The following is a 27601-nucleotide window of genomic DNA, read 5'->3' as shown; positions in this document are numbered from 1 at the left end:
ATTTCCAACTTCAATATGTTAACCTCTTCGTCCAAGCAAAAAATACGGACTCATAAAAATATTATCATTTAATTAGAAATTAGATTTAATTGTACAAGGAAAAAAATTAGAAGATTGTTCAGGTTAAAAGTTGAGATCTGAACACTAATTAACATGTCAAATTCACTAAATTAAGTTAAATTAACCAAACCATTTAGTTGGGGAACATATATATATATATATATATATATTATACAGGCATATACATGTGTTTTTATGCGTGGAAAAAACCATCATCAATCGAACTGCGAATTCTTGCTACTATTTCCTATTGAAGTGCTGGGAAACTATTTTAAATAATGCATTTTATTCACATAACATAACTACAAAACATGCCGATTGTCTGGTTATTTTCTTTTCCTCCTCTTTCCTTCGTCTAATGATTCAAGATCATTCACTCGGCAAATCTACTCTTGGAATGATTTTTTCTTCAACATAACTTGAAAATCTCACCTTTGGTCTCTGTTCGCACTGTTATAAAAAAAAAAAGATGATAAATCAAGTTCATTGGATCCTCAAGGATTTAAAACTTGTGCTCTAAAGATTAAAAAAAAACAAAAGAATCTCTGCAGCACTGTGGATATTACATTTACTTACTGGGATTCTACATGGGACATATAGATTATCCTTCACTTGTCTAAGGCGGTCTTTTGCAAGCTCCTCAGCTTCACTAGCTTTCCTGCAAGCTTCTTTCACCTGAATTATGTTTTGATAAAATGAATTTAGAATTGCATTGCCACCTTCAAATTGAATAACATGAAGAATAGATAGAATGATCATGTTCACCTTATTGACGCAGAGATGATCATGGTCATCTGCCGATTTCTCCAGCATATCTCTCAGACATGATAGTTCTTTAGCCAAATACAAGACTACTTCTTCAGCATCTCGCATCTGATTCCTCGAGAACTCAAATGCTTTCTCTGCATCTTCGCGGTAAGAAGAGCAATTCAAACAAGTAGAGAGCTCTCTGTCCCCATGTGGAGTCCTTTTAAGAATTCCTTTCTGGTAACCAACTGCAATGATTCTCGGAGGTGGAGAAACTTCAAGCTGGGATGTGCTTTGATGCAAGCTATTTTTTTCAGGTAGTTTAGCATCATTTGCAAATCTAACTATAGAGCAGTTTCCATCACCACTAACTGGTACCTGGTTTGAAATGGACAAAGCACCTTCTCTCAAGACCGATAAAGAACCAACACAAGACTGAGATGACATGGTTGGTGGCTCATTTTCAAAACCACGAGCAGCCTCTGACCTCTTTGTCAATTCAGCATCTTCAACTTGAGTGCCTTTTTCCTTGTGGCAATGAACTGGGTGTGATGGTTGAGAGCCATGTTCAAGAGACGCCAGCTCTATAGTATCAGTCTCAGATGGAATTCCACCAGCATTAGGTGGAGCTAAAGGGAGAGCACTGCGATCACTATTAGAACACTCCACCTCACTTTCACTGCTAGAATTTCCTCTGGGTGTCCCTTGACAATCAGAAACTAATGATGGTGAAGTAACCTTTTCTTCCAATCTCTTCTCATTTTGCATAATACCACAATTTCCAGATGAACCTATAAGCACATTTGAGAAAAGAAAAGAAGGTTATTAGTAGCCAGACATGCAGTTAACCAACATGGTGCATGACAACCTTGTTACTTGCTTAGCCAATCAAGGCGTAGCAGTAATAGGTTGACAACCAGCACAAAGTTATAAGTCGATATTATAGGAACATGGAATACTAAAATAGCAAAATAGGCATGAAACCCAAGATAACTCAGCATTAAAGATTTTTTGAATTTTTCTTTTGCTTTTTGGAGAAATATATCCTTGGAATTAAGGATGCCTGCAAAAACTATTTCAGTTCCATGCGAATGGACAAGTATGGAAAGAAACAGTGCTTACAAGAATTATCTTTGGTGATGCCCATAAAAAAAGGAAGCAATCTTCTGTAACCCAGTGAGCCTGGAGTTTTAAACAACATTCGCTGTGAGCACCGATTTAGAACCTATTCAATATCCAAGCCCTTAATCATTAGTACAGATCATGAAAAGAAAGAAACAGTCGGATTACTAAAATAACAAAGATAGTAACGCTTAGCACCTTTATTTTTAGCCAATTTTCATGATTCATACATTATATTTTCCTGCAGATAATAATCGAAGGAAACTATTTTCAAGTGAGCTTCAAGAGGATAAGATCATACCGACTTGCCCTTTGAATTTGATACACTTCTCTCCTCTCCACTGTTATTTTTCTGAAAATCTCCATTTGATGGTTTCTTCAAAGCACAACCTACACTCTGCAAAATGTCCTTCGTTCTGTCATCTTGATCTTTACGTAATTCACTCAAATGACCAATATCTGGGGGTGTTGTCTGGCCACATTCTTCATGTGAGCCCTTGATATGATCTGGAACACCATCACTCTTCTGTGCATTACATATTTCCCTACTCCCTTCTTTACCACGCAAATTGGGAAGACAATCAGAGGATGTTGAATTGAACCTATTACCAGAATCACTGTTATGATGCCCCGTCTGAAATCTGTCATCAGGGATCCCTGCAAAACAATTTTCTTTCTTAGGTTAATAGCTAAAGGAATCTATTACCAGAAAGTATTAGCTTAATGGATCAACAAAAACCATGCGGAATCATGACTTTACTAGTATCAGAATTAAAAGAGTAAGAGATCCAGAGTAGAAACGAGCAAATTACATTTACATGGACTATCTTTTGCAATATCCATCAAATATGGAAGCAGTCTCCCATAGCTGAAGGACCCTGGAGCCTTGAAAAGCTTCCCTCGATAACCTGGATTCAGAACCTACTCAAAAATCCATATGCAACTAACATTAGAAACTATAGATAAAAATCTAGATATCAGAAAACCATGTTCAGCTTCTAATTGTGAATCGCTGTAATGTGACAATAGTAGACTGTAATTTGAATTCAATGCACCAAAGGGAAATTTTAAACGTGTCTTACTGATTTAGCGTTCTGCTGGCTGGCATTTATCTCTTTGATAATTCCTTTCTGGGCTATCTCCTGATTGGGCCTATCAATCTTAACATGTCGATTTCTTGTCCGCATATTTTGTTCCTCCAAATCATCAGCAACTCCATTTGAGATCCCACTGTCTTCACCTCTTCCCAACTCATCCACACTACATCTTCCATAACTGAGCTTGAGATTTACAGGCTCTAGCTCCACGCTATCTCCACCTTTACGCACTTCTATACCATCACAAGCCATATCATCTCTGCCAATACAGGAATCGTGACCTTTATCTTCCAGATCCTCGTCTTTGCAAGAAATTTCCGCATACAATTTCTCAGTCTTTTCGTCTTCATGAACATCTGCAACTCCCAATAGACCACCTCGATCAGAATCTGAAACTTCCTCGCAAGAAAACTCAATCTCCAACTTTCTAGCAACTTCATTTCCTTCACAGACCTTGACGATATCATCCAAACGATTACAGAATATGCCATCAACGTCGAGACGAGAACGAGGACTTTTACCATACAAGTTCTGGGCATCGCATAGGGACACATCTTCGAGTCCTTCACCTTCCTTCTCAAATCCATTTTTCTCCAGGCTTTCTTTTCTCAGCTCACACTCATTTTGAATAGACGAAACTGGAGAAAAAACCCGCCTCGAGCGTAAATCAATAACGGAAACGCTAGAAGACAAATCTTGCTCACCATCAGCAGCATGCGACTCTTGAGGCAATTTTCTTCTAGATTTCTTATTAGTGGGTGAGCATGAGTAAATATCTACGTTGTGGTGGCTTCTCAGGCGAACAGAGTCGCGTCGGGACCGCCCTGAGCGGTTCCTGTGGATGTATATCTGAGATTTGCTGCGAGTGAAGGTCCCGGTGAGAGGATTGGTTGTGACTGGTGAAAATCGCTTTCGTTTGTTGAAACTTTGGATTGAATATGACATAGTTACGCAGACAGATGGCGAGGGAGAAACGACGAAGAGAGATGGAGATGATGGAGGAAAGAGTTTTGGCGGTAAAAATGGGGTAAGATATATCTTTTTGCCGGGAAATCGCGGGAGAATATTGAAATTGGCGGGAAAATTATGTCGGGTCGGGTTGAATCCGTCCGATTCCGGATTTAGTCAGCCCCATCCACATATTTAAAAAAATAATAAAAAATTAGTTTATTTTCATGTCTGTTTATATAGATACGCATACGACTAACATCTGGTTTAAGGTTATATTTGGAATAAAATTGGCAACGTAATGAATTTTATTTACAAAATTATATTTAATTTAAATAAAGATGATGAAAAATAAATAAATAAATAAATTTTTATTTTATAAATAATTTAACTAACTTTAAGAATTTTTTAAATATTTTATTTTATCATGATGAGAAAATTTATCAAATAACTTAATTAAACTCAATAATTAACAAATAAAGTTTATAATATTTTAAAACTTTATACCAAACTAAAATAAATGCCACTACTAACTTATATTAATGTATTAATTACTTTGATAAAAATAACTTTAAAAATGAATCATATAAGTGAATGATATAATATTTTCAGCTCATGAATTATCAATAATTGTCTATGTCAAATTATTTTATAACTTATATTAGATATAACAAATAATTATGATTATAACACAAATAAAAAGTCACCATATAAAATTACTTTGTTATTTTAAACTCATATATACAAAAATTTATCAGTATATCAAAAACTGTTAGTCATGTATTAACTGTAATTCTTACAAAAGTTATTATATTGTAGTTATGATAAATAAAATATTACTATAAAAACATATGAAATCGAATGAAAATAAATAATTTCTTTTTAATCGTTGGTGATAAATCGGTTGGCTCTAATAAACCATACTCGTACATTTTGCTTATAAATATATTACATCTTTATATAATTTATTTAATTCATTGTAAAATTTAATGAAAAATTAATAACATCATATAGTTATTACAATTGACAACATAATTTATAAAGTATTAAATTAGATATCTAATTCATATACAAAAATTATCAAAAGTTAATTTTTTAATAAATACGTGGAACTTCATTATCGAACCCGAACTAAGCATATCGATCTAAACTATCTCCATCTACCAATGTCAAATTAATATTTTGATATCTCCCTTTTTTTAAAGTATTTTTAGACTAATTATTTAAACATTTACCTTAGTTTTAAAATTAACTTGGGAATTATTTATTCCCCAAACTACTAATTAAATTGTGCAAATAGAATTTATTTTTTGTTCAGAAAATAAGTGAAACTTCTTTCTCGAAATATTTTTAAATTTAAAACAAGGCCGGAGTTGAGAACCGGTTCTTCAAAATTTCCACAGAGCAAAAAAAAAAAAAAAAAAACCGGCAGAGGAACAAATTGTGCACCTACTGCAAACATTGCAAAGTGAACAGCAGGAGGGAAGCAGCCATGGATTTCTCTCTCCTCAGTGAAGCTCTGGCTTCTAAATCGTACGAGAAGATCGCTGACATCTGTGACAACTTGATGCTTCAAGTGAAATCTATCTCTCTTTCACTCTTTCAATTCTAGGGTTTTAGTTTATGGTTTTCTCCTTGAAAAAAATTTCAGTCTCACTTGATTGAGCCCTAATTTGTATGAACAGGTTGCAGCAGAAGGCGTTTCTTTTCAAGACGAGTGGCCGTACGTCATTCATCTTCTGGGTCACCTTTACGCCGATGATGTGTAAGCTTTGTTGTTATTATTTTTGAAAATCCATTTCGCGGCGGTACCTGCTCTATGTCCGGAATGAGAAAGGGAGTAGATTAAAGTAGAATTTGGAACCGGTTGCTCTTTGTGTTATTCTGCAATTTAAGATGGCGGAAAATGGATATGAATTTGAATTGTGCCCCCCCACCTCCTCAACCCTCGAGTTTGATCGTTTTGAAATTCAGAATTCTTAGTGTGTTCGATTGTAATTTAGATTATGGGAATAAATGTCCTTTTTAAAAAAAAAAAAAAAAAAGAAAGTTCGGTGATCATCTTTTGCTCTGAGATTCAGATACGTGGGAATCAATTGATTCAATTTTGTTTGTTGATTTGGATATCAAAGCTTATGCTGTTATATATCTAACGTGATAGGAACTGTTAGGCTAGGGATATTTCTAAGAGTTTTAAGGCTTTGATACATAAAATTCAATGCAATTGAATTTCTGGGTGTAAATGGTTTTTATCAATTAAAGCTCTTTGTGGTAGTATCTTTGAGTTTATCTTTGTTTTTGAATTGCGGAATGTAGTTTGCTGGAACTTTGGGTTCAAATGTTAATTCTGGATGTTAGCAAGACTTTGAAGGGCTCTTATGGGAGGCAGTTGGTGAATTTAATGTTTTTGTCTTTATATTGGTATCTTTGCAGTAATAGTGCACGATTTCTTTGGAAATCAATACCTTCAGCCATCAAGGAGAGTCAACCAGAAGTACGTGCAGCATGGAGAATTTGTCAATGTTTCTGGATGCGGGATTATGAAGGCGTACATGAGGCTATTCTTAGTTTTGATTGGAGTCAGGAAGCAAAAGGTCTAGTTGCTGCATTTTCAGGCAAGCGTTTCTTGTGTTAGTTGTTGCATTTGTATACTAATAAATTATTGAATATATTTTGGTGGGTTGGTGATTTGAAAGACTGATATTTTTGGGTAATGGATAAGTATTACCTATGCAAAAATCTCTGGACTTCATATTTGTGTCTCTTCAAAACCATTTTTATCTTTTATTGGAGATTTAGGGAAGTTTGTTATTTTATATAGTGAACCAAACTAGGAGATGGTTGCTTGTTTAGCTGGCACAAATTCTGCATGTTTTCTTGTTTTCAATGAATACCATTACAAAACTACTCTAGCTTAGTTAAAAAATGTGGGCATGAATGAGATCATGTCAGTGGCATTTAATGGGACAGTACTTGTCATAGCCAGACTCGCTTTAATGGAGAAAACAGAAATCTTCTTGATTGATGCAATTAAGATGAATTTGAGATTTCATTAACATACCAAATCATCTTTTTATTATGTATTATCATTAAACATACGGGTAGACCCAGAAAAATGCTATTTATGGCTTTGGCATTTTGAGGAAAATGAACCTGCAACCTTTTAGGTTTTTGCCAAACCCTTTGAAGTAAATTTCACATATTGGTGCCAACTGACATGTAAGAATCAAAGTGGAGATTGCTTTGTCATTGTATCAACAGTAAATTGGAAGAAACCTTCTCAGTGGAGATTATCTTTACTACAGTTCCTCAATTTTTCCTTTTGGCTATTTTTTTCTCCTCCTGCTTGTATTAGATAAGGGAATTCTTGTCATTCTTTGTCATCAAAATTCTGAACTTTGCATAACGTTGAGATGTGTGTGCTTATTTCAAAAAAAGAACATTGACATATATGTGCTTCTTTGTTATCTCAAAACTGAATGAGATATGAATTATGCATTCCTTAGTATCTGTAAATTATGCTATTGTTACACAGTTTGATTTTTGTCTACGAAATACCTTATGGACCAAACTAAAAGAGAATGAAGATATTAAATGCTTCAAAGACTGGAGTTATGCACAAGTTTTTATGTGTGAATATGGAAAATTCTTGTCATTATATAAACACAACGAACGTGTTTATCTGTGTGGTATAGGTGGGTGACTTTATGGCTCTGTGTTTACGCTGAAACCCAAGCAGTAAATATAATTAGATTGGAGAAAGAGAAATAATAAAAGAAGTCAGTTAAGATTACTTCACAGAAGTAGGATAGGTTATACAATTATTCAGCATTTGAATGCTTCATTCTGACACAGTTTGAGATTTGTTGGCACTTAAGTTTTGATGACTTGCTTTGCGTAATGAGGATTAACGAATAATTACGTCTCCATTTCTTTAAAAAAATAATATAAATGGTTCATGTATGTATTCCTTTCATGTTGACTGCTTTTTGAAATAGTAAGCTCAGCCTTTTTACTAGATCTACATACTTGGAACTTTCCTGAAAATATCTGTTGGCTGCCTGTTTTTAATAGAGCTTTACACAAAAAGGATGTTTCAGCTGCTATTATCTGCTTATTCGACAATAAGCATCAAAGATGCAGCTCGCTTCTTGGGAACGAATGAGGATGATGCAATCAAATGTAAGTTTCTACCTCTCCTTGTTTACGGTAATGCTGTAGAATTAATATCTTCTTCCTGTCTAGGCTTTCCATATTCAGTATTTAAATTTGTTGCTACTAATTTTATTATTTCTGTTGTCTTAAATTCCGTCCTCTATTATTTATATTGATATCTAGTCTACTGTTGTTATTATTATTGCGGATTAAATTCAGAAATATCTTCTTCCTTCTCTAGGCTTTCCACATTCAGTATTTAAACTTGTTGCTATTAATTTTATTATATCTGTTGTTATTAAATTCCGTTCTCTATTGTTTATGTTGGTATCTGGTCTTTGTTGTTATTATCATTGACCAGGCCTGAAGACAGCATCAGGCTGAACTGAGCTCATGCAATGAAAGAGAAGAGAGCTGTTATTTTATTTATTCAATTTATGGACAACACTAATTAAGTTGTGCATTTTGTACCATTATCATTGTTATTTTTTTTCTCTGCCGAGCATGCCTTATACTGACTTGACAAAGTAGAGGTAGGAAATTTATGCGAAGACAACCTATCTTTTTGGTGTTTAGCCACTTATATAGAACTTATAAAATTTCTTCTAGAGTTCATAGTCAAATTTAGCTGGCAGGTGGTTGGTATCTTAGGGTTAGGTCAGGGTGTTTTTTATTACTCTTTTTTTTGTACATTTCTAATGTAACAAATATATATTTTATATTTTTATTAAAAGAGGTGGGTTTTGATTTATCCGGTCGTAGAAGTTCCGCGACTCAAACCTAACTAACTGGTCAAAACAGAGGCCAAATGGGTTAAACCTACCAGACCTCTCTTATTTCACTGCTTTTTTTTTTTTTTTAAATCTTTTTATGTATGTTTAAGCTTAGTGCTCCTCACCCCTAGTTGCTGAGCAGTATTCAGTTTCTACTGAGATGCGCATAGGATATTAGGAGGGTTGCTCTTGCTACTACTTTAGCTGCTGACTTCGAGTCAGATATAAAATTCACAACTCAGCGCAAATTGCCGGAAACTGATTGTGGTAGCAAGAGAACAGTACATATGAAATAGCTAAGACTTATGAATTAAACAAAAATAGGATATTGTTTGAACCAAATGCAGTGATTGGGTTTTGCTTTCATTTGTAAGCAAGTAATCATTTCTTATAGTTCCCTGAATGCGGGTGATCATTACTTGTAGATGTAGTACAGCAAGGTTGGACTGTGGATCATGCGTCTCAGATGCTAACCGTGAAGAAGCAGCCACTTGTGACAGAGCAGAAACTAGATCCGGGCAAACTTCAGCGACTGACTGAATACGTCTTCCACCTTGAACATTAACAGTGAGTTTACAACTATTGAGCAATCCTCCCCCCATGTTGTTAATTGACTTTTTCGGAAAAAAAAAAGAGTAAATGTTGCTGACTTCTGGAAGTTTGTTTTTTTTTTTTTGATAAACATGCTTGGCTTTTTTTTGGGGTGATACGAAAGGTATAATTTGGAATTGGAAAGCAGTCTTCTAATGAGTTAGTGGGGGGTCGGAATGTGATGAGTTTTGGAATGCACTCTTTACCCGAATCTTAAAATGCTGAAAGTCAAATACGTAGCGGTTACTAATAGTGTAAAAGTGACGGTTGCATTATTTTGTCAGACCAAATTTTGTCTTACGTTCATTCCATTGCTCGCCATAAACGACACAGGATTTCCGCGTTTCGATCTGAATTTAATCCATGTGACTTCCTCCTCCTCCTCCCCCTCCACAAATCCATGTTTCAACTGCACTTTTTCATGGTCCCTCTTTTTCTTGGGTGGTAAAAATCTTCAATTTAATTCAGTATTTTATGTATTTTTTTATATGAATTTTTCTTGTGTCATGTTCCGATAAGACATATTTTATAATTAGGCTGAAAATATAAAGAATTTAATATATTTATCTGAATTTTAGTGTAATTAATAAATTTGATAATAACTTACTGTCCATGATTTTTTCTCAATCATTATATTGTTGTTGTAAATGGATCTAGACTGGACCAGTTGGATACTAAAAGAATTATCGAACTGAATTTTGAGCGGTGTGGCCTGGTCAGGGTGGGGGACCGTCTTAGATAATTAAGGCTAACGTTTGACTGGGCCGACGGAGCCCGAACCCAGCTCAAGCTTACAATTTTTTTTTTTTTAAAAAGTAATTATTTTTTAATGTAAATATGTACGTTTGAGTAATTAAATATATATTTATTATAATAAATATCATTACTAAAAATTTAAAAAAAAAAAATTATATAATTTGACTTAATCAACTTTTTCTAAAGTAATGTAACTATTTACAGTTGAACCAAAATTATTACGGGGAATGTTAGTAAATTAATTGAGTAGTAGTTGTTGCCCTTAAATGAAATATACCGCCCTTACCAGATGACAGATGGGGTAATAAATTCATGGTTAGATTGCGCCAACGGCCCAGATCATTTCTGGCCCCACAAATTTAAACTCACACATACACACGTCGAAATCCTAAGGGGAAACGGCGGACAATCGACCCACAAAAATTAAAGAAGAAAACCATCAACTCATTAAATTTAAATTTGACCCAACCACCAACCAACCCTTTCTTTTTCTCATCACTCAATTTTCAAACCTCCACAAACTCGCCACTCCACTCCACTCCACCTCCCTCTCTCTATATAACACCCTGCAGACCCATTGTCCTCCCCACAACTACAAATCGGGAAAGAGAGAAAAGAGTGAGAATTTCGGAGATAATCATGGCGAACGTGAAGTTGGCTTGTGGGTTGGTGTTGTTTATGGTGGTGGCTGGGGCTCTGACCAGCGAGGCTCTGACGTGCGGCCAAGTAGCATCATCACTGGCGCCGTGTCTGAGTTACTTGCAAGGTAGGGCTGGTAGTTCTCCGTCGGTATCATGCTGCGCCGGCGTCAGGAGCCTTAACAATGCAGCCCAAACGACACCGGATCGGAAAACCGCTTGCCAGTGTCTGCAGAGTGCTGCCAGGGCCACCAACTTTAATCAGAAAATTGCCGCTAGTCTTCCCGGCGAGTGCGGCGTCAGCATTCCCTACAAGATCAGCACCAGCACCAACTGCAACACGTACCTACTCGAATCTTTAATACATAAATGTGTGTATATGAATGATCCATTTTGTGTCTAATTTTCTTGTTTTGCTTGTTTTTGTGATGCAGAATCAAGTGAAGAAACCGGGTTGACATGAGAAGATTAGAAGAGCATGCGGGCGTCGTCGTAAGACAATAATAATGATGAAAAAATAAAAAATAAAGAAAGATAGAGGCGACGTCGTTTATGGAAGTTCAGAGCTGCTGAGTCAGTCTGGATTGCTCATATAATTTTCTTACTGTTTGTATTTGCTTGTGTTGTTTGACGCCCTTACTGGTTGTATGCTTTCGTTGAGATAATTTTTAACTAGACAAATCTTCCTTGTTATTATTCTCTTTCCTTGTTCTTCTTCTTTCATCATAACTCAATTTTAAATGCTTCTACACACACACACACACACATATATATATATACGTTTTAATAAATATGTATTGAATCAACATTTAAACTCAAATTTTAACCATTGATTTTGGACCGTACGTGGGGTGAGCATAATTAGTTTTGGACCCTTCCTCGTGCGAGAATAATCATTTATTAACTAAATATAACAAATATATTAATTGAAAACATTATTGACTTTAATAAATATATCTATCTCGAACTTTTTAATTTTTGGCAAAATTAAATAAAAGAAAAAAACTGTTTTAATTATAAAAAATTTATTATAATTTTTTAATGACATGTTTTGATCGTTACTTCAAAAAATATTGGTTTAAGATAAGCGGAATATGCAGGAAGGCGTTAGATTTTCTCAGCGCATTGGGACCGTTATGGACTCGAGAAGTAGATACTTAGAATTCAACTAATTGGTGGAAGAAAGTGTAATTCATCCAAGTAACAAAAATTCAACCAAACGTAGAACGAGTCACCAGACTCAGTTCCTCCAATACGAACGAACACGGTCTTACCAGTTTTTGAATGGGCGAACCCAGCCACATAATAATATTTATTTATTTCAAATTAATTGTCGGCGACATCAATTGAACTGCCTACCAAAACAGACACGGAGAGCTATAAATTTCATGTATGGCCGCTCGCTCCTCCACGTGTTGATATTTTATTCGTTGGGTTGCTGTGTGTACGGCATGGACCGACAAATTAAAGGTTAGTAAAATAATTATATAAGGAAATTTATAAAACAATGAGACCAAATATTTAATATATTAATGAAATTGCCGCTGAAATAAATATTATGTAATAATTAAATATCTTTTTATTAAAATAATTACGTTGAATTAAAAATTTAGTTTAATAATTTTTATCATTATAAAAAAAAAAAAATAACATTGTTAATAGTTAAGACTGTAACAAAAATAATATCCTTATAAATTAATTAAGATAATGTAATTGTTATTGGTAAAAGTATGATATTTATATAAGATATTGAATGGGTTAAATTTTTTTTGCAAGAATAGTTAGAGAACTTAAAAGAATAAAATAAACATTTTGAATTACAAAAATATTTTTGTTAAAAAATAATTCTATATGAGATTTTACTATAATTAATATTAAGTACGTGTTAATTTCATAAATTATATAAATTGCGAGTTATTATTTCATATTATTTCACTTTCATTTGGTTGCATGTTTGTGATTTCAAAAGAAAGCAATAACCATTGACTTATGGTTCATAACATGATTCTCGGTTATTTTGAATTTATAAATTTCTATTTAAAATAAATTATTAAAATTGATTAGTGGTCCAATATTTATAGAACGTCAAAAATCATGTACATGATTTGATAGATTTCTAAAATTTAAAGTGTAATTGTATACTTGGCTACAATTTACTTGTTTGAGTACAAAATTTTAAAAATATATATACATAATTGTTGATTAAATATTGATTTGCCACGTGTACCATCCTGCCTTATAAATTCCAAAAATTAATTAATGTGCATCAACTTATTAAATTAAAAATTAGCCCAACCACCAACTAACCTATTCTTTTCTCATCACTCGACTTTCGTACTTCTTCTACGCACTCTCCACTCTCTATATAACACCCTGCAAGCCCTCGTATTTCCTCGCAGCTACAAATCGGGAAAGAGAGAAAAAGAGTGAGGAATTCAGAGATAAGCATGGCGAACGTGAAGTTGGCTTTTGGGTTGGTGTTGTTTATCGTGGTGGCTGGGGCTCTGACCAGCGAGGCTCTGACGTGCGGCCAAGTAGCGTCTGCGCTTGGGCCATGTCTAACTTACTTGCAAGGCCAAGCTGGTAATTCTCCGCCGGCAGCATGCTGCGCCGGTGTCAGGAGCCTTAACAGCGCAGCCCAAACGACGCCGGATCGAAGAGCCGCTTGCCAGTGTCTGCAGAATGCGGCCAGGTCTACCAACTTTGATCAGAACATTGCTGCTAGTCTTCCAGGCAAGTGCGGCGTCAGCATTCCCTACAAGATCAGCACCAGCACCAACTGCAACACGTACCTACTCAAATCTTTAATGAAGATATATATATATATATATATATATATATGTACATAAATATATATGAACGGTCCATTGTGTATCTAATTTTCTTGTTTTGCTTGTTTTTGTGGTGCAGAATCAAGTGAAGAAATCGAGTAGACATGAGAAGAGATTAGAAGAGCATGCATGCATCGTCATATAATAATAATAATAATAATAATAGTGAAAAAATAAAGGTAGATGCGACGTCGTTTATGGAAGTTCAGAGCTGACGAGTCACTCTGGATTGCTCATATAGTTTTCTACTACTTGTATCACGTATGACTGGATGTATGGATATCGTTGAAATGAGTTTTAGCCTTGTACTCTACTTCCTTCCTCTTCCTCCTCTTTCATTAACTACTTTATTTATTAATTAAACATATATAAATACATATCCAACCCACATTTAAACTACCATTAATCTCGGATTGTACCTAGCTTGGGACAGTACTTGGGGTGAAAATAACTGGATTATTAATTTTTTTTAATTTATAAAAAATAAATATAACAAATATATTAATTGAAAACATTATTATAACAAATATAATTATAAAAAATTATTAATTAAAAACTTTTATTTTTCTTTATTAAAAAAAAACTATGCTTTTTTTTTTTTATTTTTGGTAAAAACTCGTACTTCTTTAAAAATTAAAAAAAAAAAACCATATTAATTATAAAAAATTTTATTACATCTCGATAGAGTTTTTAAATGATATATTTTGATCATTTTGGTCATTACTTAAAAAAAAAAAAAAATGTTAACAATTTATATACAAAATACTATCATTAACACTTAAATAGTTAGATATCTGACTTGTAATCACGACAATTCAATTACAAAATATAAAACTCTACGAACCGAACTATATCTACCTAAGTCGAGTGAAGTATACATCAAATACTTTTTCTATTTTCTTTCCAATTGCAGCTAGGCTATTATGGACTTGAACTAGATACATCACTCAGTGAAATAAATATCACACTTACGGTTTAATTAATTAGAAGATAATTAAAAAGTAAAAAAATTTTACTTTTTTATTCAACCAAACATGTATTATTTATTTGGATTGGCTCGAGTCAGCGAACTTAAATCCCGTTGTGAACAAAAGCGGTTTGAATGGGCCGATTCGGCTCAAACCGAGCCCCCTAGTCCCACATAATAAAATTATTTATTTATTAAATTGTTGGCAAATTAATTGAACTGCAGAAGTCGAAGGCTATAAATTTCACGTTACGGCCATGGATGTATGTACAGTCAAAACCCGCTTGTCCACGTGTCAATTTTTTATGGGCTGGGCTGCTGGGTGTACGGCGCAGATTTGACAAATTAAAAGCGCCTTACCAAAAAAGTCTTTCATCATTTGGAGCTTTCCGGTGTGTGTGAATTTTTTTAAAGAGTTACGGAAAATAAGGTTTGTAAACTAATTATTTGGAAACTTTTTCAGAAAAAAAAATAAATAAGAGTTTTTAAATCTCTTCAAATTCCTATAAGTTCTTATTGGGATGATTTAAAACATTTAATCAACATTCTTAAGAGTTAAATTTAATAAATATACGCACTTATAATAGCATTACTATATTATTAATAGCGAAATTAAAATTTAATTTATTAGTATGTTAATAGAATTTTAACGACTAATTATGAATAAGTTTCACTAAATCTATTACCTTTATGATCCAAATAAACATTTTGACAATTATGTTTATTTAGTTGAATAATCGTAATAAATTAAAAACTCAATATAATATTTTTATCATTAAAACAAAATTGTATTATTGATAGTTAAGATTATAAAATTAAACTTTTTTACACCCTAAAAACTTATTAACATAAACATATTCTTAAATTATAGTGTAAATTAATTAATGTTATATGTATAATTAAATTTACTATTTGTAAAAATATTACAGTATGAGATTTATATAAGGTATTGGATATATATATATATATTTGAAATAATAGTTAGGAAACTTAAAAATAGAACGAATGTTTGATATCAAAATCATGGTCAATTGAAGGACCTCCAAATTATTAAAAATTTAAATTTGAAAAAATTCAAATTAAATATATGTGTATTAAATTTTTTAAACATTCAAGATATTTATATGTTTAAATTAACAATATCATATTATATAGCTATTGATTAATCACATATATTGAAATTAATGAAATAAACAACATCTTTAATATCAAATTATTTCTTTGTGATTGATTAATATATTACAATTAAATAATTAAATCTATAGTATATAATTTTTATAATGTAATGTGATATGCAAATAAATATATAAAGTAGTAATAGTAATAATATAAGAGATTGAAAAATTATGTACACGATTTGATAGATTTCTAAAATTTAAGTGTAATTGGCTACAATTTACTTGTCAAGTACACAACTACAAAAATAAAATTATTAATTAAATCCTCATGTCCTGTAAATTCAAAAAATGTATAAATGTGCGGCAACTTATTGAATTAAAATTGGCCCAACCACCAACTAGCCCATCACCCGACTTTCATACTTCTACACACTCTCCCCTCCAGCTCTCTCACTATATAACACCCCGCCGAGCCCTCATCTTTCCTCACAAGGCATAGATCAGAAAGAAGAAAAGAAAAAAAGAGTGAGGAATTCAGAGATAAGCATGGCGATCGTGAAGTTGGCTTTTGGTTTGGTGTTGTTTATGGTAGTGGCTGGGGCTCTTACCAGCGAGGCTCTGACGTGCGGCCAAGTAGCGTCTGCGCTTGGGCCATGTCTCACTTACTTGCAAGGCCAAGCTGGTAATTCTCCGCCGGCAGCATGCTGCGCCGGTGTCAGGAACCTTAACAGCGCAGCCCAAACGACGCCGGATCGAAGAGCCGCTTGCCAGTGTCTGCAGAATGCGGCCAGGTCTACCAACTTTGATCAGAACATTGCTGCTAGTCTTCCCGGTCAATGCGGCGTCAGCATTCCCTACAAGATCAGCACCAGCACCAACTGCAACACGTAAGTACTCAAATCTTTAATAAAGATATATATATATATATATATATGTACATAAATATATATGAACGGTCCATTGTGTATCTAATTTTCTTGATTTGCTTGTTTTTGTGGTGCAGAATCAAGTGAAGAAATCGAGTTGACATGAGAAGAGATTAGCAGAGCATGCATGCATCGTCATAAAATAATAATAATAATAATAATAATAATAATAATAATGAAAAAAAAACAAGAATAAAGGCAGATGCGACGTCGTTCATGAAAGTTTCAGAGCCGATGTAGATGCGACGTCGTTTATGAAAGTTCAGAGCTGACGAGTCACTCTGTATTGCTCATATAATACTTACGCTGTATCACGTATGACCGGATGTATGCTATGGTTGAGATGAGTTTTATAGCTATATAATCTTTACTTGATTATTCTCCTTCTTTTTCCTCCTCTTTCATTACAACTTTATCTCCTTTTTTTTTTCCTTTAAGAAAGTTTAACCCAAATTTAGAATAAATAAATAAATAAATAAATAATTATATACATAATTTTTAATAAATACATATCGAATCCACAATTAAACTCGAATTAACTCAAAATTTAACCATTGATATGGGATTTTACATGGATTGAGCGTTGGATGGTACTTAGGGTTAAAATAATTGGATTATTAATTATAAGTAATATTATTTTTATTTTAATATAGTAAAGTTGTTAATTAACAAAAAAATAAATATAACAAATATATGAATTGAAAATATTATTGACCTCGTTTAAATTATTTATAAAAAATATCCATCTCTAACTTTCAATATATATATATATATTAAAACTATACTTTTATCTAATAATATTTTGTATTTTTGGCCAAAATTCATCTTTCTCTAAAAATTGGAAGAAAAATGTTATCTTGTTTATAAAAAGTTTGTTATGTCTCCGTGGAGTCTTTTCAATTGTATATTTCTATCATATTCGTTATTGTTTATGAAAATTGAGTCACCTATTAAAATACGAAATATTATTATTATTGTTGGAATAATTAAATATCCAATGCGTAATCACAATAACTTAATTGTATAAATGAAGTTATACCAACTAAGTTACATATACCTAAGCCAAGCAGAGCATGCGTGGAGTCAAGAGGCTTCTTCTATTATTATTATTATTTTTATTAGCGCAATCGGATCACTTTAGAATTAAATTAAATACATAAATTATGACACTTACGATTCAATTAATTGGGAGATGATCAATCAATAAACCTCTTCGATGAGCGACTCATCATTCCCAAAAGTAGTATATAACTATCTATTGAGCACATTTACTCAATCGTATATTTACTTTTTTAAAAAAAAAAAAAAAAAAAACGAAAATAAAAATCCAACCAAACATGTATTATTATTATTATTATTTTTTTGGATCGAGTAAGCAGATTTAATCCCATTATGAACACAACCGGAACGCTGCCTTACAAGTTAGAATGGGCCGATCCGGCTCGAACCGAGCTCCTGGTCCCGCATAAAAATTTTTATTATTTATTTTTTTATTAAATTGTTGGAAAATTAATTGAACCGCGGAAGGTGGGAAGGCTGTAAATAACATGTTACGGGCACGGATGTACTCGCCCGTCCACGTGTCAACATCTTATGGGTTGGAGCTTCCCAGTGTGTTTTCAGATTTTTTAAGGAGTGATCATTTTGAAACTTTCTCAGAAAAATAAAGTAAATAACTAATGGGTTAATAAAGACTGTATGAGAAACCAATAGTAATGAATTTGGTGCTATCAAAGTTTGGCACCGATCTGGATTTGGTACTGACATTGCACGTTATTAGGTGTAAGGAGGGTGACATAGTTGGATATGTGGCGTACCAACATCATGCACGTGGAATACATCCTAAAAGGTCCAAAAAGTGTTTTTGTTTTTTTATTAAAAAAAAAAAAATAGTTAAATATTGATTTGCCACGTGTATCATCCGGTCCTATAAATTCCAAATTTTAATTAATGTCCGTCGATTTATTAAATTAAAATTTCGACAACAACCAACTAACTCACTCTTTTTTCTCATCACTCGAACTTTCGTACTTCTACACACTTTCCACTCCCTCTCTATATAATACCCTGCACAGCCCTCGTCTCTCCTCACAACTCGGGAAAGAGAGAGAAAAAAAAAAAAGAGTGAGGAATTCGGAGATAAGCATGGCGAACGTGAAGTTGGCTTGTGGCCTGGTGTTGTTTGTGGTGGTAGCTGGGGCTCTGACCACCGAGGCTCTGACTTGCAGCCAAGTAGCATCTGCTCTGGGGCCATGTCTCGCTTACTTGCAAGGCCAAGCTGGTAATTCTCCGACGGCAGCATGCTGCGCCGGTGTCAGGAGCCTTAACAGTGCAGCCCAAACGACACCGGATCGGAGAACCGCTTGCCAGTGTCTGCAGAGTGCGGCCAAGGCTACCAAATTTGATCTCAGTATTGCTGCTAGTCTTCCCGGCCAATGCGGCGTTAGCATTCCCTACAAGATCAGCACCAGCACCAACTGCAACACGTACGTACTACTCTTCTTTTTTCTATTTATTTCCTTTTATTCCAAAAATTCATATATATATATATATATACTGTATTTATGCTTGTATTTATACGTACGACCCTTTTTATCTCTAATTTTCTGATTAAGTTTTCATTTGTGTTACAGCATCAAGTGAAGAAATTCATACGATATCGCAGGAGATTACAGTAGCGTGCATGCATCGTCAAACTAATAAAAATAAAAATGCCGAGTCTGTCTGTCTGTCTGGGTCTTATAATTTATCCACTGTAGTTTTTCTTTTTTGAAGGAGTATAATTTTCTTCTACTTGTACTTTGATCACGTGCATGTGATCTGTACGTTGTGTGCTACCAGCTTAGCTTCATAAACTTTTACTTACTTCTCCTAATACCCAATTATAAGTAATTTTTTCTTTTCTTTTCTTTTCTTTCAATTATAATAATTACATTTATTAATTAAATAATACACAAATATGCTCAAATGATAAATACATCTCATTTAAACACATGATTTCTTACAGAAAAAAATATATATATCATCATTACGTAATATAACAAAATCCACAATTATTTTTATCTCAAATAATATACTACTATATATTATGATAAATTATTCAAAATTTTTCCTGATATTTATGTTAATTATGTAATTTCTAAAATATAAATATTAATTTGAATTATCGATTAATATTTATTTTAATAATTTTAAATTTTTTAATTAATAAAAAGTAAGTACGATCAAATTATTCACGTCAAAATAAATTATTTATCAAAAATACCTGTCTCTAACTTTTAATTTTATTTCTTAAAATTTATAGGACTTATGTTTACATTTTTTTTTATTTTTTAATATTTAATCAAATTTTTTATTTTTTAATAGTAAATATTGGAATTAAATAATAATAATAAATTAAGAAAATAAAAAATATAAATAGATACTGATAAAATTTTCTTATATAAATTTTTGAACCAACTATTCAGCATTTAAGTACGCAAATCATTTAAAAAATAATCACATATCCTTTGTAAATTATATTTAACACTTTGATAAGTAGAATCTATATAAATGAAATTCAACACTTAATATTTTCCTAAGTGATTTGTAAAATTCTTATAAAACGAGGTTAAATACTTATAAGCTTCCTGTATGTAATAAATAATCCAAATTAATTAAAAAAAAAAAAACATGTAAAGTTTTTTGAAACATGTATTATTTTTTGGACCGGGTCGAATTAATTATCCCATTACGAACACAATCAGAACGTGGCCTTACCGGTTTGAATGGGCCGATCCGGCCCAAAACCAAGCTTGTGATCCTATGTTTGTTTATCTATTTAAAACCCTGGCAGGTGTCAAATGTTGGCAAATTAAAATGACAGATGGAGGGCTGTAAGGAAACGTGTACTACTGCTCGTCCACGCGTCGATATTTTATTGGTATACAGAAAAAAAAAGCGCCCTAACTAAAAAGTCTTTCATCATTTGGAGCTTTCCGGTGTGTTTGAATTATTTAAAAAAGTTACTGAAAATAACTATATGGAAATATTTTTCAGAAAAAATAAAGAAAAGTAAATCTATTCAAATTCCTATAAAATGAGAGGATTTAAAGCATTTAATAAATATTTTTAAAATTTAAATTTAATAAATATTCGTACTAACAATGATATAATTATATTATTAATATAATTATATTACACTTATCATATTACATTACATATCAATAAATTCAAGTATTCTGCATATTAAATTTTTAAACATTTAAAATATTTATATATTTAAATTAATAATATCATATCACAAGCAATGGTTAATCACATATATTGAAATCGATAAAATAAACAACGCGTTTAATATAAAATTATATTTTGTCATTGATTAGTATACTTTAATTAAATAATTAAATTAATAAGATACTTTTTTATTATTTAAAGTAATAATAAAAATAATTATATATCATGAAAATATAAAACTATTATGTTAAAGATAATTATTTATTTGTACAAAATAAACAATTACAGGTTTTTATACGTTTCATTTAAAATGGGAAAAGATAGATTGACCGTTCGCCAACCTGAAAATTTATGTGCATATCTCCCTACAATTTACTCGTAATTTACGTAATAAAATTGTTAGTCAAATATTGATTTGCCACGTGTACCATTCTTTACTGTAAGTTCCAAATATTAATTAACATGCGTCAACTTATTAAATTAAAATCGGTCCAACCCCCGACCAACCCATTCTTTTCTCATCACCCAACTTTCATACTTCCACACAGTCTCCGCTCCAGCTCTTCCTCTATATAACACCCTGCCCACCCTCAACAACTACAAATCAAAAGGAGAAAAAAGGAGTGAGGATTTCGGAGATAATAATGGCGAACGTGAAGTTGGCTCGCGGGTTGGTGTTGTTTATGGCGGTGGCTGGGGCGCTGACCAGCGAGGCTCTGACTTGCGGCCAAGTAGCATCTGCGCTGGGACCATGCCTGACTTACTTGCAAGGCAAGGCAGGTAATTCTCCGCCGGCAGCATGCTGCGCCGGTGTCGGGAGTCTTAACAGTGCAGCCCAAACGACACCGGATAGGAGAACCGCTTGTCAGTGTCTGCAGAGTGCGGCCAAAGATACCAACTTTAATTCCAACCTTGCTGCTAGTCTCCCCGGCCAATGCGGCGTCAGCATCCCTTACAAGATTAGCACCAGCACCAACTGCAACACGTGCGTACAACTCTTATTTTTTCTTACTCATATAAATATATATATGTACGCGTACAACCTTTTTATCTCTCATTTTCTTATATCTGGTTGCTCTTGATTTGCAGCATCAAGTGAAGAAATTTAGTTGATACGGCAGGAGATTGCGGTAGCATGCATGCATCGTCAACATAATAAAAACAAAAATGCTGAGTCTCTCTGGCTCTTATATAATCTTCCGCTGTATTTTTTTTTTTTCTTTTTCGAAAGAGTAAAATTTTCTACTGCTTGTATTTTCGTCACGTGCGTATGATCTGTATGTTGTGGGCTAATAAACTTTTACTTAGTTCTCCTAATATTCGAGTATAATCAATTTGATATATTTTTTTAGTATAAAATAGTATATTTAATAATTTAAAAAAAATACATAGATACATTCAAACAGTAACACAATTTTATTGTTACTTTATATTTTATTAAAATAAATTAATATACCACTATTATATAACATAAGAGTACCCATAATTATTTTATCCCAACACAATAACACAAATAATATAATACCATATACATTTATTCACAATTTTTATAATATTTATTTATGTAATTTTGATTATTTCATTTTAAAAATATAATTTAATTATTTAAATAATTCATAATAAATTTTATTAGTAATAAATAAATATTATTATGTTTTTTTAACTTATGATTTCAAATGTTATAAATATATTGATTTATGAGGTTGCGGGCATTCTTCTTTTGATTGTTCGAACATTTAATTTCTGCAACCGCTGTCTCTCGTATCTTATCTCTTACTGTGTCAATTATTGGGTATTTAGCTTTCCTTCCACCTCGACAGAAGGGGGGAAAAGTCAACAAGAGCGGCTATCAAGTGTGTGCCATAGCCTCTTTTCCTTCTTCTCCAAGAAAACCATTACTACAAAGACAACTGAATCCAATAGACGGAGGACAAATTTAAGAACGGCAAACACAAAGAATCCGCCATGAAAAACCACCACGTCCTTCTTCTAGCCTACGCGGCTCAAGGACATTTAAACCCATCCCTACATCTCGCTAAGCGGATAATCGCCGCTGGTGGCCGAGTCACCTTCGCCACCACCGTCTACGGCCTCCGGCGAATTAAATCTCTCCCTTCCATCGACGGCTTATCTTACGCCTCCTTCTCCGACGGCTTCGACGATGGATACCGCCCCAAAGAGAGTTCTACCAGTGCCAACATCTCGGATTTCCGTACTGTTTCGAGACAATCCATCAACGATTTAATCCAAACCCTCTCCGATGAGGGCCGCCCTGTTTCTTTCTTGATCTACAACATCGTCCTTCCTTGGGCTGGTAGCCTCGCCGCCGCCATGTCCATACCTTCTGCTTTCTTATGTACGCACTCTGCAACTGTGTTCGCTATCTACTACCATTGTTTTAACACCCAAAATGGAGTTTACGTCAGGAACAAAGATTGTGATGAGAAGGTAAACGAGCCTCCGAGCTTAATAGAGATTGAGGGGTTACCTCCATTTTCTCGTCAAGAGCTACCTTCGTTTCTCCTCCCAAGTGATCCATACCATTCGCTTGTCTCCACCTTTGAAGAACACATCCGGGTATTAGAAGAAGACCCGAACCCATGTATCCTTCTCAACACCTTCGATGCTCTAGAACAAGATTCAATCAAGGGAATTCGATTTAACGGCGCCCGACTCTTCGCCATTGGACCACTGCGTCAGTCAGCTTCTCCGGACAACAAGAACCCTACACCTGCAGATAAGTTACTTCGCTGTGATTTATACGACAGTTCAAAGGAATATACTAACTGGTTAAGCTCAAAGCCTGACCGCTCGGTGGTATACGTATCTTTCGGCAGCCTTGCGACGCTGAAGAAAAATCAAATGGAAGAGATCTTTAATGGACTTTTGAGCAGCGGTCGGCCATTCTTGTGGGTGATTCGACCACCGAAAGACGGAGAAGAGGGATTTGAGGAAACGATAAAGGATAAGTTAAAAGAAGAAGAAGGGCTGATAGTACCGTGGTGTGCCCAAACGGATGTACTGGGACATACTTCAGTCGGCTGTTTCGTGACGCACGGCGGATGGAATTCGACGACGGAGGGGTTGACGTCGGGGGTTCCGATGGTGGTGTTTCCGCAGTTTTCAGATCAGATAACGAATGCGAAAATGGTGGAGGAGGTGTGGGGTTGTGGAATCAGGGTGAGAGTGAATGAAGAAGGATGTGTGGAGAGGGAGGAGATAAGGAGGTGCGTGGAGATGGTGATGGGAGAAACAGAGAGAGGCGCGACGGTGAGAATGAAAGCGGAGAAATGGCGAGCTTCGGCTCTTGCGGCGGTCGGAGACGGTGGCTCGTCTGAGGAGAATTTCGAAGCATTCATTGAAAGGTACTTGCCGAGTTAGGATAGGCTGCAAGTGTAGTCATTTTCTCCCCCTCGAAAGTCTTCTTGAAAGAAAGAACATTTCATCAAAATTGATAATGAATTTTTAAATAATGTAATAAATACAAATATATTTTATATTTAGTGGGATTATATTCTCACATGTCTTATTATTTTTATGCATTATACGTTTTTAAGTATAGGATGTAACACCACTTGGTGTTTTATGACCCAAGGCATTATTATACTCAAACTTCTTCTTCATGCAATAATCCAAACTAAATATTTTCTATGCATTACAATCATCAAGTAGTTTATCTAACAAAATTTTCACAACTGGGTTTACAATTTTACTATATTAAAGTAACAAGTGAAAAAGACTTGGAAAAAATTTGTATTTACTAAAGAGACAATAAATGAATGGATATCTCGCATAATCCAGCATGCATTCATCTTCCCCTGGGTATGGTCCCATTGGCTGTGGTTTTGGTTCCGTGTTCTGTTTTATTACATCTGCAAACGACACCGACATATGTGAGCATCCTTTAATTCAATAAAATAAATTCAAATAGCAAACAAAGTATAAAAGGACATTTCAACTTATGATAGCCCACTGTTGATCTACCCTACATCCTAATGCCCCTCTCGCCACTCCCTCTCTCTCTAACCCTATCCTACCACTCTTTGTTTTACTCTACAACCAGCTCGAGCCCTTGTCAACATCACTACCACCTGTCAACCCACTCTCTCATACACTTGCTAGACTAGACACCTATTGCTCTCACCGAATTCTTACAACAACTCTTTCCTTCCTCCGCACACTAAGAGAACCCTCATTTCACCTACTTTAGTCCTAGTTCCGCCCCAATGTCATCCCCGCGCGCATATACCCCCAGCTACTACACTGCCTCCAACTATCAAACGCTCCTCCGATACTAGTTCGGCCACACACGGCCACTCATCGGCCTTAATCTAGCCACACACACACCCTCACCAGCCTTAGTCAGCCATATACACACCCACACCGGCCTTAATTTCTACCACACCACAATCAGCTTCACTCAGCCACATACCCACACACACCGGCCTTCACTTGTCCACACACACGCACACACCAACAGTATACAGCCACACACACGCACACACCAATAGTATACAGCCACACACACACACACACACCGACCTTCACTCGGCCACGCCCACACCGGCCTTCACTCGGCCACACACACACACACATCGGCCTTTACTTGGCCACTCACACACACACACACACACACACACAAGCAGTATACACATACTACATTACTCAACCAGAATGTCACCGCAAAATACACATTACACTCACCCCTACCGGTCTCGATTCGGCCACACACACTATCATACACTAGCACCAGTACCGGCGCCACAACCTCCCTCTCTACCGTCGCCAATATCGGTGCACCAGCATTTACCTCCACCGGTACCAATATCGGCACCTCACCAGCAAAATCGACCCCAAATCTCGCGATACAACTCGGCCTAACTCCATTTCGGCAGACTCCCTTCCTTCTCCCTCACTTCCACTCGATTCACTCACCATTCCTCATCTCTCTACTTCCTCACAACTCGAAATCCTCCATATTAACAACCTGAATAGAAATCCAAACCATATCACCATATCAACGTCTGAGTATCTGAATTTATTTACCTCTAGCCTCCATCTCCTCCTAGTTCGGTAAGATCGTTTTCACTCGTACGCTTCTTCAAACTCCGCTATCTATCTCTCTTTCAACTTCTTCACTCTCCCTCCTTCCTCGTCGACTGGCCTCTCCCACTCTTCCCTTTTTTTCTTTTTTTTTTTTTTTTTTTCTTTTCTACTCTCTTTTTATATACTCATTTCCCCATCAAATCCTAACCGTTCATCCTAGCCCTCTAATCCTCACCACTCGTTTGTTTGACCCTCCTCCACTTTGACCCTGCTAAAGTATTACATAGGACTTGTCAATTTACCTTCATTTATAGGACTAAATTTGAAATAAACTTAAAAATTATATAAATTTTATTTATAACTTACGTATAATTTAACTACGATAAAAATATAAATCGTAATAAGATAATAAAATATTTAAATACATATAACATTTTATCTAAAATTATAACAACAAAATATTTAAATTGTTAGATATTAATATTTTTATTCATCCATACAAAGTTATAGATTTAAGTTTAACTATAAATTTTTAGTATATGTACCCTTATTATGATGTTCTAGTATAAATATATCAACTTATAATAAATATATGAATTTCAAACTAAAATATAGTTAAAACACTATGCTTGAATGTCACTTATTAATCAACATATAAATCATCAATTAGGTGATCTAGTTGTTAATATTTTTATTTTCAAACTTCAACAATGAAGTATATAATTCATCATTTTATAATTATATTATGAATTAATAATAATTACAGTGATTTAAATATATTATTTTATATATAATATAGACAACGTGTTAGAAACTAGCCCGATACACAAAATACATCTTAGAGTTGCACCACTCCTGAAATTAGTTAACCAACGGCTCGGCCCGGCACAGTGATGGGTCGGTTGAAATTGTTGTTTGGGTCCGGCTCATAGTACAATGGCGGCCTGAGTGTGGCCCATTATTGGCTCTTTACAATTTGCAGTAAAGATAGTTATGGCAAATTTAATTTCTTTATTTTTTATGATTTATTTATTGCCAGAAAAATAATACAAGTGATATATAAATTAGATTTAAATTAATTAGATTATCAAAAGTAATAAAAAATAAACCAAATAAACTATGGGTGTAGTCAAATAATTATAAGTATAAAATTATGTTTTTTTTTTTTTTTTTTAAAGGGAAAAAGATAAGATCTCTGATTCAGCAAGGCAATAAAGGAGAGTGATACAATGATTATATATGGTATGACATAATTTAATACGAAATCTTGTTTTATTTTTATACGTATTTATTTGTCCATGTGATTTTCTTAATACCATTAAAACAAAAATACCAGTTAATATAAATATAGAATATACTATAAAGTTTAATAATTCTAATTATAATTTTTTATATTTATTTATTATATAATTTCAATATAATTTATGGTTAGGAAAATTTTAGAGACTCGATTTATAATTTTTGTAAATAATTTTTGTTTCTAAAATATTGTTGTAGTTTTGATATTTTACTAAAATCATAATAATATAAATAATGAGTATAGCTCAAGTTAAATATCTGATAACAATTTTTATATAGAATTGCTGCTATTATGCTAAAAATTTTATCAAA

General features: G+C 33.8%; 8 protein-coding genes across 9 annotated transcripts; 7 read left to right on the top strand and 1 right to left on the bottom strand.

Annotated features, from left to right (window-relative positions):
- Positions 1 to 327: 327 nt before the first annotated feature.
- LOC110807908 (uncharacterized) lies at positions 328 to 4056 on the bottom strand. Of its 2 annotated transcripts, none has more exons than XM_022033209.2 (7): positions 3012 to 4056; positions 2742 to 2850; positions 2231 to 2586; positions 1930 to 2032; positions 826 to 1598; positions 627 to 735; positions 328 to 510 (listed from the first exon to the last, which is right to left on the bottom strand). In XM_022033209.2, exons 1-7 carry the CDS (start codon positions 3969 to 3971, stop codon positions 470 to 472), a joined length of 2451 nt encoding a protein of 816 aa, XP_021888901.1. In that variant the 5' UTR covers positions 3972 to 4056; the 3' UTR covers positions 328 to 469. The 2 variants fall into 2 exon arrangements, with proteins under 2 accessions (XP_021888901.1, XP_021888900.1); XM_022033208.2 differs by having other exon boundaries at positions 637 to 735.
- A 1327-nt stretch (positions 4057 to 5383) lies between these two features.
- COP9 (COP9 signalosome, subunit CSN8) lies at positions 5384 to 9637 on the top strand. The gene is made up of 5 exons (XM_022033292.2): positions 5384 to 5550; positions 5660 to 5739; positions 6408 to 6589; positions 8049 to 8156; positions 9328 to 9637. Exons 1-5 carry the CDS (start codon positions 5467 to 5469, stop codon positions 9465 to 9467), a joined length of 594 nt encoding a protein of 197 aa, XP_021888984.2. The 5' UTR covers positions 5384 to 5466; the 3' UTR covers positions 9468 to 9637.
- Positions 9638 to 10828: 1191 nt separating this feature from the next.
- On the top strand, positions 10829 to 11583 carry LOC110807907 (non-specific lipid-transfer protein 1-like). The gene is made up of 2 exons (XM_022033207.2): positions 10829 to 11229; positions 11322 to 11583. The coding sequence occupies exons 1-2, from the start codon at positions 10889 to 10891 to the stop codon at positions 11329 to 11331; spliced, it is 351 nt and encodes a 116-aa protein (XP_021888899.1). The 5' UTR covers positions 10829 to 10888; the 3' UTR covers positions 11332 to 11583.
- Positions 11584 to 13276: 1693 nt separating this feature from the next.
- Positions 13277 to 14031, top strand: LOC110807941 (non-specific lipid-transfer protein 1-like). Its single transcript, XM_022033249.1, has 2 exons — positions 13277 to 13675; positions 13798 to 14031. Exons 1-2 carry the CDS (start codon positions 13335 to 13337, stop codon positions 13805 to 13807), a joined length of 351 nt encoding a protein of 116 aa, XP_021888941.1. The 5' UTR covers positions 13277 to 13334; the 3' UTR covers positions 13808 to 14031.
- A 2257-nt stretch (positions 14032 to 16288) lies between these two features.
- Positions 16289 to 17107, top strand: LOC110807920 (non-specific lipid-transfer protein 1-like). The gene is made up of 2 exons (XM_022033222.2): positions 16289 to 16690; positions 16807 to 17107. The coding sequence occupies exons 1-2, from the start codon at positions 16350 to 16352 to the stop codon at positions 16814 to 16816; spliced, it is 351 nt and encodes a 116-aa protein (XP_021888914.1). The 5' UTR covers positions 16289 to 16349; the 3' UTR covers positions 16817 to 17107.
- A 1699-nt stretch (positions 17108 to 18806) lies between these two features.
- Positions 18807 to 19604, top strand: LOC110807918 (non-specific lipid-transfer protein 1-like). The gene is made up of 2 exons (XM_022033221.2): positions 18807 to 19215; positions 19363 to 19604. Exons 1-2 carry the CDS (start codon positions 18875 to 18877, stop codon positions 19370 to 19372), a joined length of 351 nt encoding a protein of 116 aa, XP_021888913.1. The 5' UTR covers positions 18807 to 18874; the 3' UTR covers positions 19373 to 19604.
- A 1874-nt stretch (positions 19605 to 21478) lies between these two features.
- On the top strand, positions 21479 to 22261 carry LOC110807921 (non-specific lipid-transfer protein 1-like). The gene is made up of 2 exons (XM_022033223.2): positions 21479 to 21929; positions 22034 to 22261. Exons 1-2 carry the CDS (start codon positions 21589 to 21591, stop codon positions 22041 to 22043), a joined length of 351 nt encoding a protein of 116 aa, XP_021888915.1. The 5' UTR covers positions 21479 to 21588; the 3' UTR covers positions 22044 to 22261.
- A 421-nt stretch (positions 22262 to 22682) lies between these two features.
- Positions 22683 to 24443, top strand: LOC110807917 (UDP-Glycosyltransferase superfamily protein). Its single transcript, XM_022033220.2, has one exon. The coding sequence runs from the start codon at positions 22910 to 22912 to the stop codon at positions 24323 to 24325; it is 1416 nt and encodes a 471-aa protein (XP_021888912.1). The 5' UTR covers positions 22683 to 22909; the 3' UTR covers positions 24326 to 24443.
- Positions 24444 to 27601: the final 3158 nt, after the last annotated feature.

The sequence above is a fragment of the Carica papaya genome, chromosome 3 (genome assembly GCF_054855325.1).
Source record: "Carica papaya isolate Zhongbai chromosome 3, ASM5485532v1, whole genome shotgun sequence".
NCBI lineage: Eukaryota > Viridiplantae > Streptophyta > Magnoliopsida > Brassicales > Caricaceae > Carica > Carica papaya.
The sequence above is the reverse complement of the archived record's forward strand: the minus strand, read 5'-3'. Positions and strand labels throughout refer to the sequence as shown.